The sequence below is a fragment of the Lathamus discolor genome, chromosome 4 (assembly GCF_037157495.1).
Source record: "Lathamus discolor isolate bLatDis1 chromosome 4, bLatDis1.hap1, whole genome shotgun sequence".
NCBI lineage: Eukaryota > Metazoa > Chordata > Aves > Psittaciformes > Psittacidae > Lathamus > Lathamus discolor.
Genome location: NC_088887.1, coordinates 121,008,067 through 121,024,723, shown reverse-complemented (window position 1 = coordinate 121,024,723; position 16,657 = coordinate 121,008,067). Strand labels below are relative to the sequence as shown.

At 39.1% G+C, this 16,657-nt stretch overlaps 1 protein-coding gene across 7 annotated transcripts in view; it reads left to right on the top strand.

The window, feature by feature from the left end:
• DLG2 (discs large MAGUK scaffold protein 2) overlaps window positions 1-16,657 on the top strand; it is a 1,029,196-nt gene that overhangs the window by 640,503 nt on the left and 372,036 nt on the right. For all 7 annotated transcript variants that reach the window (XM_065678826.1, XM_065678819.1, XM_065678821.1 and 4 more), the window contains one exon: window positions 5,117-5,167. In XM_065678826.1, the coding sequence (XP_065534898.1) occupies window positions 5,117-5,167 (51 nt within the window). The remainder of the gene's footprint in view (window positions 1-5,116; window positions 5,168-16,657) is intronic.

Below are 16,657 nucleotides of genomic sequence, written 5' to 3'. Positions count from 1 at the left end.
AAAGAATAGGTGCAATGGTTTCAAAATGTTACAGTTGTATAAATTGGAGCTGTTTTGATGACATTGTCACTACTGTAATATAGTTCTTATCATTAAAATTCATATGATGCCATCTTTATCTTATTGAGTGGGTGGATGCAGTTGTAGATGTGAAGTACAGCAAGAAAGAATTAGGCAGTGCTTACTTGTTTGAGTGTAAACAGGTCTGTCAAATCAAATAACTACAGAAGTATAAAAGGTATCATGTTATTATTATGAGACAAAATATATCTATAAATGTCTTAACAAAGCGACATAGTATGTGAAAATGCAGAACCCAACAGGGTATTTTTCTCTGGATTTTAGGAATCTATCACAGTCTGTAGAACTGATTTTCATTAAGGGACTGCTTCAGCTGCTTATGCTATTCTTAAACTGCACCCAGAGAAACTTCCTGGAAAGTCAAAGTCAAATTCTTCGCAGAAAGGAGCAAATAGTTCTGAGTCTGTCACGTCCTTATTTTGCTGATCTCTGTGCTGGGCTTTATTTCAGGTTTTTCACAAAAAAAGTATATAAAAAACTCTGTTCCTGTTCCTTCTTTCTCATTCTCAGGAAAGAAAGTGTCATCTGAAGATAGCTAGCACTTTCATCTCAGAAAGATAAGTGAACTCTAGTGGTAGCAGTGATTCAAGCTTCACCAGGAAATTTCTCTTGAATGCCGGAATCCAGATAGTATACATTACATCTCTTTCTTAAAGACATTTTCTTGTCAAAAGTTTGGGAGAGTACTCCAGTACAGCAGATACAGCTGTAAATAAAAGGCATTTGTTACCCCACCTTCTCGAGTAGTTGCTTTAAGTATTGGGAATTTATTGAATTTGGTGACTCATTCTACAGAGGTTGTAAGTTCATCAGACTCTGGATAATAAACACGTCAGGTCAAGAGACGGAGAAGCCCTCCTGCATGTGAAGTGTATGTTTGTGGTGCTGTTCCTGAACAACAGGGCAACAAAGGCCCTCAAAGTTATCTAAAGTTTTCATGCAGACCTGTACCTCATGTGGCACTCATGTATTGTCTTGGTCAACATCTTTTCTGTTCCACTGGAAATAAAACATGTTCCTGGATGAGACAAATTTTGTGTACAGACCTATAGATCACATCCTCCCATGGACCTCATCTTGTGCACTTCTTACAGTGTCTTCTGCCAGGGTCCTCTGGGCCTATTACTGTCACAGGTGGCACTGAGCATTCTTCCTCCAGAGAGGTGATATTAGTGTCCCAAGTCACAGAGGGAAGCCAGCAAAGGATCTTGGCTTGAGCTTTTGGAGAAGGGGGGAGACTAACTGGGCTTTTGGGAGCAGGTGCTGGATATGCTGTGTATGTGCTGCCAGTTACAGGTGCAAACAAGCCCAAAAAAGTAATCAGAAAAGCTGCTAAACCAATGTTCTGACCTTTCACTGGTGTATAATGATGAAAGACATATGATATCCCTTAAGCAAGAACTTTGTTATCAGCCTACAGGTAGGAGAAATACAGAGAAAACAGATTTAAGGCAAGTGCTCACAAAACTTTACACATTTTTAGACTCTATTTGTACAGAAAGTGAAAGGAAAACTCAGGGGCACAATTCATCTAACCTACATGAGATTGCTAGTGTAGGATGAAGTGAGTTAAGAGCTTGAAGTGTTTCTTCTCACTGAGTATAAAGAGAGCTACCTCCCATTTCAGGTTTATAAATACAAAATTTTGGTAGGATTAAAGACATTTGTTGTGTCAACCTTTCGCTCCTGAAGGATGGGACAGAATATTTCCAAACTGACTTGGTAAAGCTGACAATTTCTTTGACTGTGGAGGAGAAGAGAAAACCATATGAAAAGGTTTGGAATTTTTCATAGTCACCTAGGATCATACAGGGCATAGTAAATTTTGCTGTGTTCTTGCTGCAATCTGATATAAAAGCAGAATTGTGTGCAGTTCTGGTGTCCTCAACATAAAAAGGACACGGAACTGCTGGAATAAGTCCAGAGGAGGCCATGAGGATGATCAGGGGACTGGAGCACCTCCCGTATGAAGACAGGCTGAGGAAGTTGGGGCTGTTCAGCCTGGAGAAGAGAAGGCTGCGTGGGGACCTCATAGCAGCCTTCCAGTATCTGAAGGGGGCCTATAGGGATGTTGGGGAGGGACTCTTCATCAGGGACTGTAGAGACAGGACAAGGGGTAATGGGTTCAAACTTAAACAGGGGAAGTTTAGATTGGGTATAAGGAAGAAATTCTTTCCTGTTAGGGTGGTGAGGCACTGGAATGGGTTGCTCAGGGAGGCTGTGAATGCTCCAACCCTGGTGGTGTTCAAGGCCAGGTTGGACGAAGCCTTGGGTGGTATGGTTTAGTGTGAGATGTCCCTGCCCTTGGCAGGGGGTGTTGAAACTAGATGATCTTGAGGTCCTTTCCAACCCTAACTATTCTATGATTCTATGATTCTAATTCAGAAAACTCATGGAAATGCAAGAAATGGAAGTATTGCGTTCAGATAGCTTATTTAGGTGCTTTGTCAGGCCAGAGACTGTCAAGTTAAAATAGACAAAAACAGAGGGTATGCCCATATGCTGCTAAATGAGAGGACTGAGAAGGACAGTTCCGGCACTGGAGCCACGGTTCTCCTCCTGCTTAACTGTTGGCTACTCCTGGACTATTTGCTTCCAGCAGACTCCAGACAGAAAGAGCCTTAAGCACTGAGACTTGGCTGAAAATTGCCTCTGATTTAGCAGAGCAGGTGCAGCCAAAGAGTCTAAATATGAAATAAAATGGTGCTAGCAATGAATGGTACTGCATACTATACTGCATCATTATACCTGCCTCATGTAAGTGCAACATCATATTAGATTGTTTACGAAATAACTGCATTGGTCTTCTGAGCGACAGCAAGAAAAACAGGGCAATGTATGCATATGTAGATAGATATGCTTAAATAAAAAGATCTGGGACAAGACCAACTTTTTAATTCATATAAACTCTGCTGCTATGGAACCTGGTAATAGATCTCTGCTGCGATTAATGGTGATTTTAACTGAAGACCCTTTTGGAATTGTGACTGTGGATGATAAAAGAAACTCCTCAGATGATGATAATCAAGATATAGTTTGTGTGCAAATACAAATTGAGTATTCAGCTTGTGTTTTCCCCTTTCATCTTTATACAGAGGTTGCTCACTTCTCATGTCCTGCTTTTTCCTATTTTGCTGCACTAACGAGTTTTTAATGCAAAGGAAAAGTGATTATAAGCAGTGAAGCAAAGACAGCTTTATAGAGCAAGACTGAGGAATTGAAGACATAGATCAGAGCTATCCACCAACCTAAGATGAAAGAGAAGTTCATGAAAACAGAGACGTATAGATAGCTTTGATTTCATTATCATTAGACAAGAAAGGACGAGAAATGGATGAGCTATAAAGCTATTCATACCTAGTAAGTTGCCTGTATTAAGAGTCCATGCAGAAAGCATGAAAGTGATAACATAAACTAGGAAAATATCCTATAGTAAAATATTTATTCATATCTGAGTTTTGTGTAGTGTGATTACCAGATTGTAATAATGTAAAAAAAAAAAAAAAACAGGTATTATATATGTATTAAATATCTTATTCTTTGATGCTGTAGTTTTGTTTCATTGTTAAGCATGAGTTATTTCTTTGGACTACTCTCCTTCTTCCTCTTTCCTTTTGAACACAGATTCTAGGGATAGTATTTCTATTACTGTTTTTGTGGTTTATCAGAGCTTGAATTGCAGACAAATTAAATAGTTGGTAGCATTTATAGGAAGCTTTTGTTAGGTAGATATATGTACCTAGTTATAATATTCACAAGCGAAGCAGGTAATTACACTTGAAAGGTGCTTGAGTAGATAAAGAATGATTTGTGTACTGTGTTTTCTGATTGCAGTTAGAAAGCTAATACAGGAAATTAGTGGCTGGGAGTGGGGAGCAGTAACAAACATTCTTGTTCTGAGAAATAACAGATTTGTCTCTCCAAGTTTTGGTCAATCCTAAGGCGTCAGTTTTGCTCTTACAATTCTTTTCTTTTTTTTTTTTTTTCATTAAGTATAAATTAAATAAAACAATAAAGAAAAACTGTTTTCTAGGAAACATCCTATCATCACAAAAAACTGAACTGTCATGATTCATAGGCATTTGCTGTTATGTTCAATTAATCAATATTTTCTTGCCAAATCAAAAAGAATTGCTGCCTAGCTGCAGCTGAGGAACACTGGATTCTTCTCAGGTTTTAATAATAGAAGTGTTTTGATTACTCTGCATTTTCCTGACAATACAGTCAGCTTTTGTAGCATTTTCAGTTGCAGTACTATGAGAAAGAAATGTGGAAACAAAGGAAAGGATGTTAAGTGAATTGCCTAGAGGGACAGAAAAAAAACCATGCCAGACTGGAACAAGGTTTCTTGGAACAATACTGCTTAAATCAGTGTCATGTCTTGAGCTGATAGATTTCTTGTCCAGTGCAATCCATTTTGGTGCTCTACATTTTGTAGTTTAATTTATTTCGACACTGAAACTCAAAGTAAGAATTACATTAACATTCTGTGCCTTTTTGCCATTCAGCTGTCTATTGCAAAGGTCCTCTGTCATGTTCTTGCCCTAGGTTAATATAGTAAACAAGATGTATTTCAGTGTATGTATCAGTGAGTGATTTTTACATAAGTACTGTGAATTTCCTGTCTGATTTAGTAGTACAAGGTAAATTGGAGCTCATGAGCCAATGAATAATTAATTTTTCTTTCATTTGTGGGAACAATTTTTAGAAACAGGTCTTCTATTTTCGACATGAAACTATTACGGTGGAAACTATTTAAACATTTGTGTCAAGTCCACCAACACACTATATCAAATATCAGTCAGATCATATGAGTGACTTGTTATTTCAAACATACTGAACTGCTACTCTTTTCAAGTTCATAGGCTTGGTTACATGCCATTCAAGACAAAAAAGAACTAAGTAGGCTATAATTTAGATAACCTCACCTACATGTTGATCATGTAAACTGATCATACTGGAATATCTGTACAATATCCCTACCAAATTAATTTCCATATGTATTTAAGGAATTTTCTGTTTTCATTTTCTGTAGGTCAATGGAACAGAAATTGAATATGAATTTGAAGAAATTACTTTGGAGAGGGTAAGTGTAAGTTTTTCTTCTCTTATAGGAAAAAAATAATCTATAATAAAAATTAATGCAATTACTTATGAAATTAAAAATGGTTAATAAAATTGTTTTCATTTCAATTAAAAACGTCCACTCTTTATTCTAAACAATAAAAATGTGAATGATACTACAGGATACGCATTTCATGTTTTTAAGAAGTTTCAGATGTAGCTACTTGCAGACCAGTGTCCAGGCTCTTTTTTCCCATAACTATGTCAACGCTTAACTAGTCATATGATTATTGGGAAGAGCCCATGTGACTTTGCTTGTGACATGGAATTGTGATGTCTAATCTCTTTTAATCTTCTTGATTTCCTTGCATGTGTGTGTAATGGAAGACATCTATCTTCTCTACTATAGAACAAAAATTACAAAAGTGCTTGGTGTTGTCTATAGACCATATCTATGTGTAACAGACATTTTTATGGATGTCTGAATTGCGTGAGCTATAATCAGAGCTGGCAGTGAAGACTTTGGTGGTAGTGTGTTTTAAAAGTGTCACAAAAAGAAAAAGAAATAGTTAAACTTTGTGCTGCATCCCATATTCCTGGATTTGGTGGGTTTTCCTTGGCTTTTGGTCATGTAATTTTCCTTAGACTTCAGACTTTCTTTGCCTCAAGATCAAAACCAGATGGCCATATATCGTTTAAAAAAGCTTTGTCATGCGTCATAGTGCATACAGAGATTTCCAATGGATGCAAGATTGTCATTGCTGAATTCCTTCAATATTCTACCAACATTCTGCTAATATGAAGTTTTGCCACCTTGAAGCAAACACAGTTAAGCTTCTTTCTACATAAAATGTTTGAATGCAAGGCTGGATTTACCAAGATGTGACTGATGCCATATGAACAAATGCCTGTAAGGTAATAAAATACCATTAAATTAGATACTTAGATTATACAATTCGTTGCACTTTTTCTCCATGTTATATTTTTAGTTGTCCGGGATAATGAATTCCATAACCATTCAACTTAAAGGGATAAAAGCTTGTGTTCTCATGATTTTCTCTCTCAGACAGATTATGAAACAGCAATATATCTTTTTACCATAGCTATCCTCATAACAGATAACATGTAATGTTATAAGATCTTTTTATCTACTGTCTCTCAACTTACTTGCGCATCACTAGTTATTCATTGGACTAGAGTTTCCAAAGGTCACTGAACAGAACAGAATGCCTCCTGGGTGATATTTTGAAAACCACTTTATTTTTAACAGATGTGTAAGTTATCAGTGTACATACTGGAGAATGAATGTGATTTTCATCTCCTGTACCTGTCTGATGCAGATAATTAGTAATTCACAACATAATACAGCACAATATCAGTTAAAAGACTGAACAACAATAGCAAAAAATGGAGGATATTTCAGTTGCTTTCTGGATGTTGCTGAATCTATGGTTTCTGATTGTTACTGCTTGAAATGTTCTGTCACATGTATCAGTGTTTTGTCTCAAAGGCAGGGTACTGTGTCTGCTGGTTTTTGTGTGAGATATAAAACACAAGTGATTGCCTTTAAATAGCTGTCATTTATATTAGACTAAAAGCATTTTCAGAAGAAAGGCATTCTCCATGTTGATTACCAATTTTCTTCCACAAAACTGCTTTTAGAAATTAGATGGAAAAATCATCTCTGTACTTAATGGCAAAGCTGCAAAATGTATTAAGGTTCTGCTGTTGAGAGATAAAAATGTAGTTTGCCCATATCAAACAGTTTGTAATAAACTTTCCATTTTAGTCCCGTTATCCAAGTTACAGATTTCTGCATCCCAAAACCATCAGATATTTTCTTCATGACATTTATCCACATTTTTAAAAAGTCAGTATAATTTAAACGATTTTACAATGTAAAAGATAAATTGGTTGAAGATGTATTAGGGCTTTTGCACTCTTTCCTGCTTTTTTTTTTTTTTTTTTTATATATAGCAGAATGAACACTGTCTCCCACAGCATCCTCATAGATAAGCTAAGGAAGTGTGGGCTTGACGATCAAGTAGTGAGGTGGATCGAGAACTGGTTGAAAGGAAGAAGGCAGAGAGTTGTGGTCAATGGCGCAGAATCTAGCTGGAGGTCTGTGACTAGTGGAGTTCCTCAGGGGTCGGTGCTGGGACCGGTGCTGTTTAATATTTTCATCAATGACCTGGATGAGGGAACTGAGTGCACCCTCAGCAAGTTTGCTGATGACACAAAACTGGGAGGAGTGGCTGACACACCAGAGGACTGTGCTGCCATTCAGCGAGACCTGGACAGGCTGGAGAGTTGGGCGGGGAGAAACTTGATGAAATTTAACAAGGGCAAGTGTAGAGTCTTGCATCTGGGGAAGAACAACCCCATGTACCAGTACAGGTTGGGGGTTGACCTGCTGGAAAGTAGTGAAGGGGAAAGGGACCTGGGGGTCCTGGTGGATAGGAGGATGACCATGAGCCAGCAATGTGCTCTTGTGGCCAAGAAGGCAAATGGCATCTTAGGGTGCATTAGAAAGGGAGTGGTTAGTAGGTCAAGAGAGGTTCTCCTCCCCCTCTACTCAGCCTTGGTGAGGCCGCATCTGGAATATTGCGTCAGTTCTGGGCCCCTCTGTTCAAGAAGGACAGGGAATTGCTTGAAGGAGTCCAGCGCAGAGCCACAAAGATGATTAAGGGAGTGGAACATCTCCCTTATGAGGAGAGGCTGAGGGAGCTGGGTCTCTTTAGCTTGGAGAAGAGGAGACTGAGGGGTGACCTCATCAATGTTTACAAATATGTGAAGGGTAGGTGTCAGGATGATGGAGCTAGGCTTTTTTCAGTGATATCCAGTGATAGGACAAGGGGCAATGGGTGTAAACTGGAACATAGGAAGTTCCACGTTAACATCAGGAAGAACTTCTTTACTGTAAGAGTGACAGAGCACTGGAACAGGTTGCCCAGGGGGGTTGTGGAGTCTCCTACACTGGAGATATTCAAGGCCCGCCTGGACAAGTTCCTGTGTGATGTACTGTAGGTTACCCTGCTCTTGCAGGGGGGTTGGACTAGATGATCTTTTTAGGTCCCTTCCAACCCTTGGGATTCTGTGATTCTGTGATTCTGTGATTCTGTGAAAGGGAAGGTGGTAAAGGATTCTTCAGTTTCTATAGACTTGGGAAGAACACCATGAATTTAATTGTAGGAGGTCACTTTCATCAATAGGTGACATGAATCTGTGGGACGTATTCCTGATACTGCCTTTGGTATGAACTTTGCCTCAGGATGAAGAGATGGTTCCATCCCTTGGGGTAACATAGGACCACTGTGTGCATGTTGGCAGAATGTGTCCCATGTGGAGCTCAGGAACATATCAGCAGGGTCTCAGAAATGCCCAAAGGAAACTTTGCTAAGGGATTGGCGGGATAGACAGTGCAGAGCTTGATGAACATCACTGAGCTGCTCGAGACCCAGCTGGCATTGCCAAGAAATTACTGCAAGGATACAGTCAGCTAGTGTAGAAGGCTTTACTTTTGCTCTTTGACATAATGTTGTTCAGTTGTTTCTATTTGAAATGTTGCGTCCTAGTTTACAGTTTAACAAGACTTGGGGATTTGAGCTTAAAAAGCTTCAGTGACAGCTCACAAAAATTATGAATTTGAGGCAGATCCACCTTAAAGCTGTGATTAGTGCTGTTCCAGGAGGTAAGGAAGTTTTAAGTAGCCCCTCTGCTAGCTTCCTCCTTAGGGGCATGCTGTTATCCTTTCACTCTTCTTCAGCTGTGCCAGCCACTTATCAGGTACCATCACCAATCCCTGATCCCCACAAGGATCACTGTTAAATAAGTGCTCCTCATTTAGAGGTCTCAAAAGAACCTACTTGAGTAACACATTTAAGGGAAATAAAAAAAAATCTCTTCTCAAAATAATAATAAAATATACAGTTTTAATTCCTTCAACTACCTCAGAGAATGTGTAAGTTTCTCTGCCTTACAAGCATAAAATGCAGATCCAGGTGTAGACAAGACTTGGTGATTTCTAATAAACTACAATGCCCAAATGCACACAAATAAAAAATTCCTAAAAATGAGCCATTACCTTGCTCCAGCTTGAATATTAAAGACACCATGAAAAGGAAATTCTAAATAAAATGACTCATATTAGTGCATTAATGTCAGTTACTGCAGAACTTTGAAAATATATGCAGTGCTATCAAGACTGATATGTGCTTTTATACATCAGTGGTCAGTGTAAGAGGAAACTGAATAGAGTCTGTGACAAAGCCTAGCCTAACTTCTCTAAACTGGAAAAAAGTTCAAATTGACTGACTCCTTGGCACAGCACTGTGCTTGGAGGGGTATGCTGAAGAGAGGATTTTAACAGAAGTTGATGGAATATCAGCCAACATCAGTAGTTACCTTGAAGAAGGATAAAGACAGACAATGGGTCACTTAACGATTCATGTCCTATTCATGCCAAGTTCAACATCTGAGTTCAGTTCTCAGTCCGTTTTTGCTCATCTAACCTTGTCTGTTCTTCAGATGTTAGAGAAAAAGAGGTCATTATGATTAGTAAAGCTGTTTTCACAGAATCTTTTGATGCTTCAACACAGATTTTCATTACCTGTATAAATTCATATTATTTTTTGTGGAATAGGCTGTGTAGAAAGATTGAATTCTATCAACACTGGAATTAAAGGCATCTAGATAGCAATGCTTTGTCATCGTGAGATTGACTGACCTTGGTATCTGAACAGGTCAAGCCCTGACTGAGAATTTTTCCAAGGCTTTCTTTTATACTCCTGTGGATTGTCTGGCCTATGGTAGCAATTCAGGTTACATTGCAGAATGTCCCTGTTTTAAATGAACCACATAGTTTTACAAAGTTTTTAGTAATTTGTTTTGCTTCCTCCTCACTTTTTCAGATTTGGTTGCAATTGGCTATTGGGCATGCTACAGTTGAAAGAGAGACAGGCATGAATGCTCACATGGCATAATGAATTCCTTAGAAAATCAGGTTAGAGTTATTCCATAAGAGTAAATAATGCTTGATAATGATTTATCATCTGGGAGTCTGCTGTGACAACTTTTGATACATTTTACTCTCTATCCACCACATGCTCTGTTGAGTGAAGAGAGAAAAGACCTACTCTTCCCCTCTGGTGTTTGTGACAGCAAGTACCACGAGATTTTATTTTTCTAGTTCAAGATTATTATTCTCTAAAGGTTGGGTTTCCACATTTCCACTGCATTCCAGGGTCTATTCAAACCTCAATGAGGAAGGCTGGAGCTGTAATTAGAAGTAAACTTACAGCATAGAATTTGAAAATCCTGAGGAATCAATGGAAAAAACAATCCTTGTACATTTTAGTAGAGTAAGGAATTTATTTCAGGCCTGGGCTTTTATTTTCTTTGGTACCTTGTAAATCTAAGAGTTATTACTACTGTAATAGGAACTATTAATTATGCTGTTTTCATCAATAATTTCTTTTGTGAAAATGCAGAAGTTTGCAAAAATATAATGAGGTGCCTTCCACTGAATACTGAAGGGAAGTGGGAATTGGATTGCATTCAATGACACAAGGATTTTAATTCAGATGGATGAAATATTTTTTATATCTATATATCTTGTTTTAACAGAGACCATAGAATCATAGAAGAGTCATAGAACAGTTTGGGTTGGAAATGGCCATTAAAGCACATCTAGACCAAACCCCTTTCTATAAGCAGAAATGTCTTCAAGGTTGCTCAAAGCCTCATCCAACTTGACCTTGAATGTTTTCATGGGTAGGGCACCTACCACCTCTCTGGGCAACCTGGGCCAGTGTTTCTATACCCTCATTAGAAAAGCTTGCTTTTTTGTATCTAGTCTGAATCTACCCTCTTAGTTTAAAATCATTACCCCTTCTCCTACTGCAACAGGCCTTGCTAAACAGTCTCTCCCCATCTTTCTTGTAGGCCCCCATTAAAGTACTGAAAGGCCACGATAAGGTCTCCCCTTAAGCAGCCTTCTCCTCTCCAGTCTTGACCAGCCCAGCTCTCTCAGCCTGGCTCCAGAGCAGAGCTGCTCCAGCCCTTACAGCACCTCTGTGGCCTCCTCTGGACTCGATCCGACAGCTCCACATCCTTCTTGTGTTGTTGCCTCAGAGCTGGACATAGGACTGCGGGGGGGCCTCAACAGAGTGCAATAAAGAGGGGAGCATCGCCTCCTTCAATCTGCTGGCTATGCTTCTTGTGATGCAGTACAGGGCTTTCTGGGCTGTGAGTGCACATTGCTGGCACATCTTCAGCTTTTTATCTGCTGTTTGCTTGTATGTCTGGGAAATAAGTTTTTCACTTTTAGAGTAATGTATCTGTTTTCTGCCTTTTTATAAGGTGTTAGACACCAGTTGTTCATGCATCAATAAGCTCTGAACTCTCAAGAATAAGATGGTAGGACACTGCAGTGGCAGGAAAGTCCTCCTTTGTATGTTTCAGAAATAACAGAGTGGAGGTGAGTGGTCAAGAATTGGCCACTAGGAAAAGGTATTTTCAGGGCTTAAAAGCTTATTCTGTAGATCTGTGTATTTTGAGAACCCAGAGTACACAAATCAATATCCAACCATCAACAGCCCCAGTGGAGTGGTCTGACATCTTCCAACAGGAGAAAGTAAATCTTTTAAAGCAAGTATCCCTCAGGTACCTGCCGAGCGCCTCCAAACACAGTCTTGTTCTCTGAGTGTCCATTTTACAGAACTGTATATATTCACTGTTGAAAGCTTTCTCACTGGGTGCCCTTATTATGTTTCTTCTTTGCTAGGCTCTGCCTGCTTCCTTAGTAAGTGGTGGTTATTTTTGCAGCCTCAGACTGAAATGAATTATAATTCAAAGGCAGCATCCTTCTTACTGACTAGCTTGTATCAGGTTTATAGTAGAATAGTGGCCTATGGGTGTTTATTGCAATAAGGTACCCCCACAGGAATCTTTCTGGAAGGGGCCACAGTCTGCCCACAAGAAGAGGCAGAAGTATCTATGTAGGACACAGAGTTACCAGCAAACAGAACACATGAATCTCATCTTTTTTGTTCTTGTGCAGCCAGTTTGAAAAACTGATGTCTTGGGTATCTACACAAAGTCTTTGCCCTTTATGTGCCACACATAGTTCTGTAAAATGAAAAGCAAAAATAAGAAATATCCTTGGAAAGTGTAGTGCCTGCAATCACTGTGTGGGAAATTCTCTTATGCTTTCTAATAACTACATCTTAGCTTAAATTTGACACCGATAGGCAATTGTGTCAGTGTCTATGGTTTACCTTCAGAGAGGTTGTAAGCATTGGAAAGGGCAGACTTTCTGGTCTCTGGATGCAATTAAGGCCTATGTTCTCCTTTTGTCTCTTGTACCTTGCCAGATTTTGCTTTGACCTTTGGTTGTACAGGAGAAAGCTGATGAAAGCAGATGAAGGATCCTGGTGTGCAGTCCTGCTAATGCGACACTGAAATACCAGGTCAACCTTTTCCAAAGCAACCGCAGAATTTGGTTGCTTTAGTTCATTGACCTAAATTAAGGTTCCTTGGAACGGTCTGATTTTCTTGTAACATTACTCACACAAAGCATGTGACTTTGTCACCTCGCAGCAGCCCTAATTTGGCACCCAAAATATAACTAATCACTGTAAAACTTCGTTCTTTGTTCTTATTCTGTCAGAGAGTCATCATATGCTGAAACTGTTCCTGGTTGTAGAGATCTGTGTGTCTTGTGGTGACCTGTTTCACCTGTGTTTGTAAGAGATCCGAAATGTGCCAGTCTGGAGCATGTGTGAAAAGGCAGAAGAGCTGGGACATGGAGGGCTATATCTTTTTGAGGGAGAGAAGCTCCTGTCCAATGTTGTTAACTGTCATTCTCCACATTCAGTGAGTCGGACTGGAAACTCAGTAAACCCATGTAACTGTCTTACTGATGATCATCGGCTAAAGAAGTGAAGGAACAACTTTCTACTATTATATCCTCCTTGGAGATGTGAACAAAACATTTTTATTTATTCCTATTGCTATTGACAGTTGCATTGCTTCAGGTTGAGAGTGCGGTCAAGAATAGGTGAGCTGCCCATAGCTGTCCCAAAAGCAGTAATAGGACTAGGAGGACTCATCTGTTTAACATCCTCTACAGACAGGGATGGTCTGGACTGCTTCAGAATATTCAGTGCCAGAAGAATTTAATTATCCAGGGCAAACAGTAAAAAGCACGTCTTTTTGTTCCTCTTTTTATAAGGAAGACTTGCCCTATAATTCATCATTGCTAGAGCTGTGCAGAGGGTGAATCCTTTCCCAGCTGTAGCATGGCAGCACTTCTCATCCCTGTAGTCACAATAGAAAAGCTACAAAAAGAGAGATGAAGGAGGAGGGAAAGCTATAAGTGACTAGGGAAAAAAAAATTAACTGCTACACTGTGATTAGGAAAAGAAGATGAAATAATACTATACATTTAGCTCCCTCTGGGTGCCTATCAAAGAAATTCATATCTTCGTACTGTTATCTTAGAATTTTGCTTTAAATCTCAGTGTCTGAAAAATATCGCATGGATGCTAGCTCAGTTAAATCAGAATAGTGTATTTCCTTGGATTTATCACTGCAATGCCATTTAAACTCCTCTGAGGGCATTATCTCAGAGAAGGATGTCCCTTCCCACGTATGTGGGCTAGCTTTATATTTCAGATAGAGAAAAAAATACGTAATTTGGATTTACACTCAATAATTCAAGCTTTCCAAGGCAAAGAATATCACTGTGAATTAGGCTTATATTCATTTGCATATTAATTTTTTAATGTCTATGTATTCACTGGTTTTAGCAACTCACACTGGGGCTTCTGGGTATTTCATACAATGATAGAATAGGGTTGGAAAGGACCTCAAGATCATCCAGTTCCAGCGCCCCTGCCATGGGCAGGGACACCTCACACTAAACCATCCCACCCAAGGCTCTGTCCAACCTGGCCTTGAACACCACCAGGGATGGAGCATTCACAGCTTTCCTGGGCATTCCAGTGCCTCACCACCCTTACAGTAAAGAACTTCTTATATCCAATCTAAACTTCCGCTGTTTAAGTTTTAACCCACTACCCCTTGTCCTGTCACTACAGTCCCAATGAAGAGTCCCTCCCCAGCATCCCTATAGGCTCCCTTCAGGTACTGGAAGACTGCTGTTGGGTCTCCACGCAGCCTTCTCTTCTCCAGGCTGAACAGCCCCAACTTTCTCAGCCTATCTTCATATGGGAGGTGCTCCAGTCCCCTGATCATCCTCGTGGCCTCCTCTGGACTTGTTCCAGCAGTTCCATGTCCTTTTTATGTTGAAGACACCAGAACTGTACACAATACTCCAAGTGAGGTCCTTGGATGAAGGGTTCACAATTTGTTTCAGTGAGTCCTCAGGTGATGAAGATGAGGAGAGTTTTCCTGTTATGCGAGCAATTTTAAATTACTGAATATTTGGTTATGAAATCTGACTGTGTTTTCAAAATATTTTGAAGCTTTGAAGAATGCTCAAGAAAAAGAAGAAAACTGGAGATTGTTTGATATATTCTTTTTAAATTCAATAACAGTCACTCAACACACTGAGCCATTTTGTTCCCAAAGGAGTAAAAGAAATTTCATTGTCCAATATACTGGATCGCAAGCCTGAAGTTACTCACGCTCTCTGCAGTGAGAACTTCAGGGAATTTGTTCAGGGAAAACATGTCAGTAGAAAATACAGATACTAGAAAGAAGGCACTGACACAATACTAGGAAGTATTCTAAAAGTGATCGAAACAAAAATCAACTGCAGGAAAAATGTTGTATATTCTATATCAAATATGAAGTAAAGTTGAAAAGTTTAGCATTTAAGAGTTCAAAACCCACCTATGTGAGTCCAGGTAAAAGAATTATTCATATCTTCTTAAAAGCTATCCTTTTAACTTTGCCAAGATCACTGAGACCTTGAGATACTTATTATGTGAAAAGTTATTTTATGCAAGTCATAGCTGCCTAGAGGCAGCATTCTGCTGCTGTTTCTTTTAAATTATTATATTGACATTTTATTTTTCAGGTAATACCATTTATTTATTGCCTTTCTCTCATTTCCGAATTCACTTCTTCTCACCAGATAGTTTGCAGTGAGTAATTCTGCTGCATTTTGTATTATTTATGGCTTTACATGAAAATTGCCTTTACTTTAGGTGTAACTCTTTAGGATGTGGCCTTTCAGCTTATTTACTCTATTATCCTTAGATGACAAAGTCCAAGCTTTATCTCACTCCTGTTTGGTGACTGAAATGCGAGTATCTAATGCAGACTGGCTGTGAAGCTGCCTTGGCCGGGAAAGGAGAGCCAAAAGCATCACAGGGGTGTCTTGTGCCATCACAGGATAGCAGTATAATACAGGCAGAGTGAAATTCTCTCTACAGGTGCAAATTGCAGTGGCTTGCAGAGATTTTAGATTAGAACTTGCAGAATACTGCCATTTCTGAAACAGATACTTAAGTGGTATTAAGTATTATTAAATAGGTAATGTCTTTCTAATGAAAAAAATCTTTTTGTGAAGCCAGGCAGCTTTTTGGAGCTGTATCCTCATCCTCCAGGCTGGTGCACGACAAGACCTTTTCCCTCCAGCTTAACGTTTCTGCAGTTATTTGACAACAATTTCATCTGGAAATAACTTTGCAGGTATAAATCCTTTATTGATTTGAGAGCTCAACACAGATTTAGGGGTGTTCTGAGGGCTTGGATAGCATCCTAATTTTCAGGAAGTGCAAACAAATGGGTATTCTGCTCCACACAGTTCTGCTTTTCCAAACTGGTACAAATAGCCTACTTGCAGAAATCAGTCTGAGTGTTATTACCTGAGCAAACCTGAAGTGTCCTACCCTGCAATGCTTCACATCAATCAGCGCTAGTGACTAATGAGCAGAGCTACAAGTGTGAATTCCAAATAAACATACCACTTCTGAATAAAAGCTTTTGGAGAGCTAATAGGAGGGTATGTGCACACTAAAAAGGAATAATGTGTGTGTCTGGAGTTCTGTGTTTTCCAAGAAAGAATGTAGGGATCTTCTTGCAGAAAGATTGAGAAAGCAACACAGAAAAAAATATGACAAACTAAAGAGCTACAAAGCAATGGTTGGACTCAGTTTTCACTTAGTTTTGCAATTGGCACTGACAAATAATATGTGGATTTAAAATGAAATGTACATGTAAATAAATGGGAATGATGAATCTCAATTTGCTAGTAGAAAATGACTCATTCTGGAAATGATAGTCATCATCTTGCAGCAAAGATGGTCATTTTCAATGCAGGACTTTTTAAAAGGCATCTTTGATGTACTGGATTTGTCTTTTCAGAAATGCAATGTTTTGCATTGCAGAAAATTGCCTTTCATTTTTGTTATTAATTTGGAATCAATTGTAATGCTTAAATTAGGGCCACTCAACCTTGAGGAATCAGTATGCCACTTGGGTAGGGAATGACATAGCAAAGATGAAGATAAATAGGCAGGAAAAAAGGAGGAAATAACCT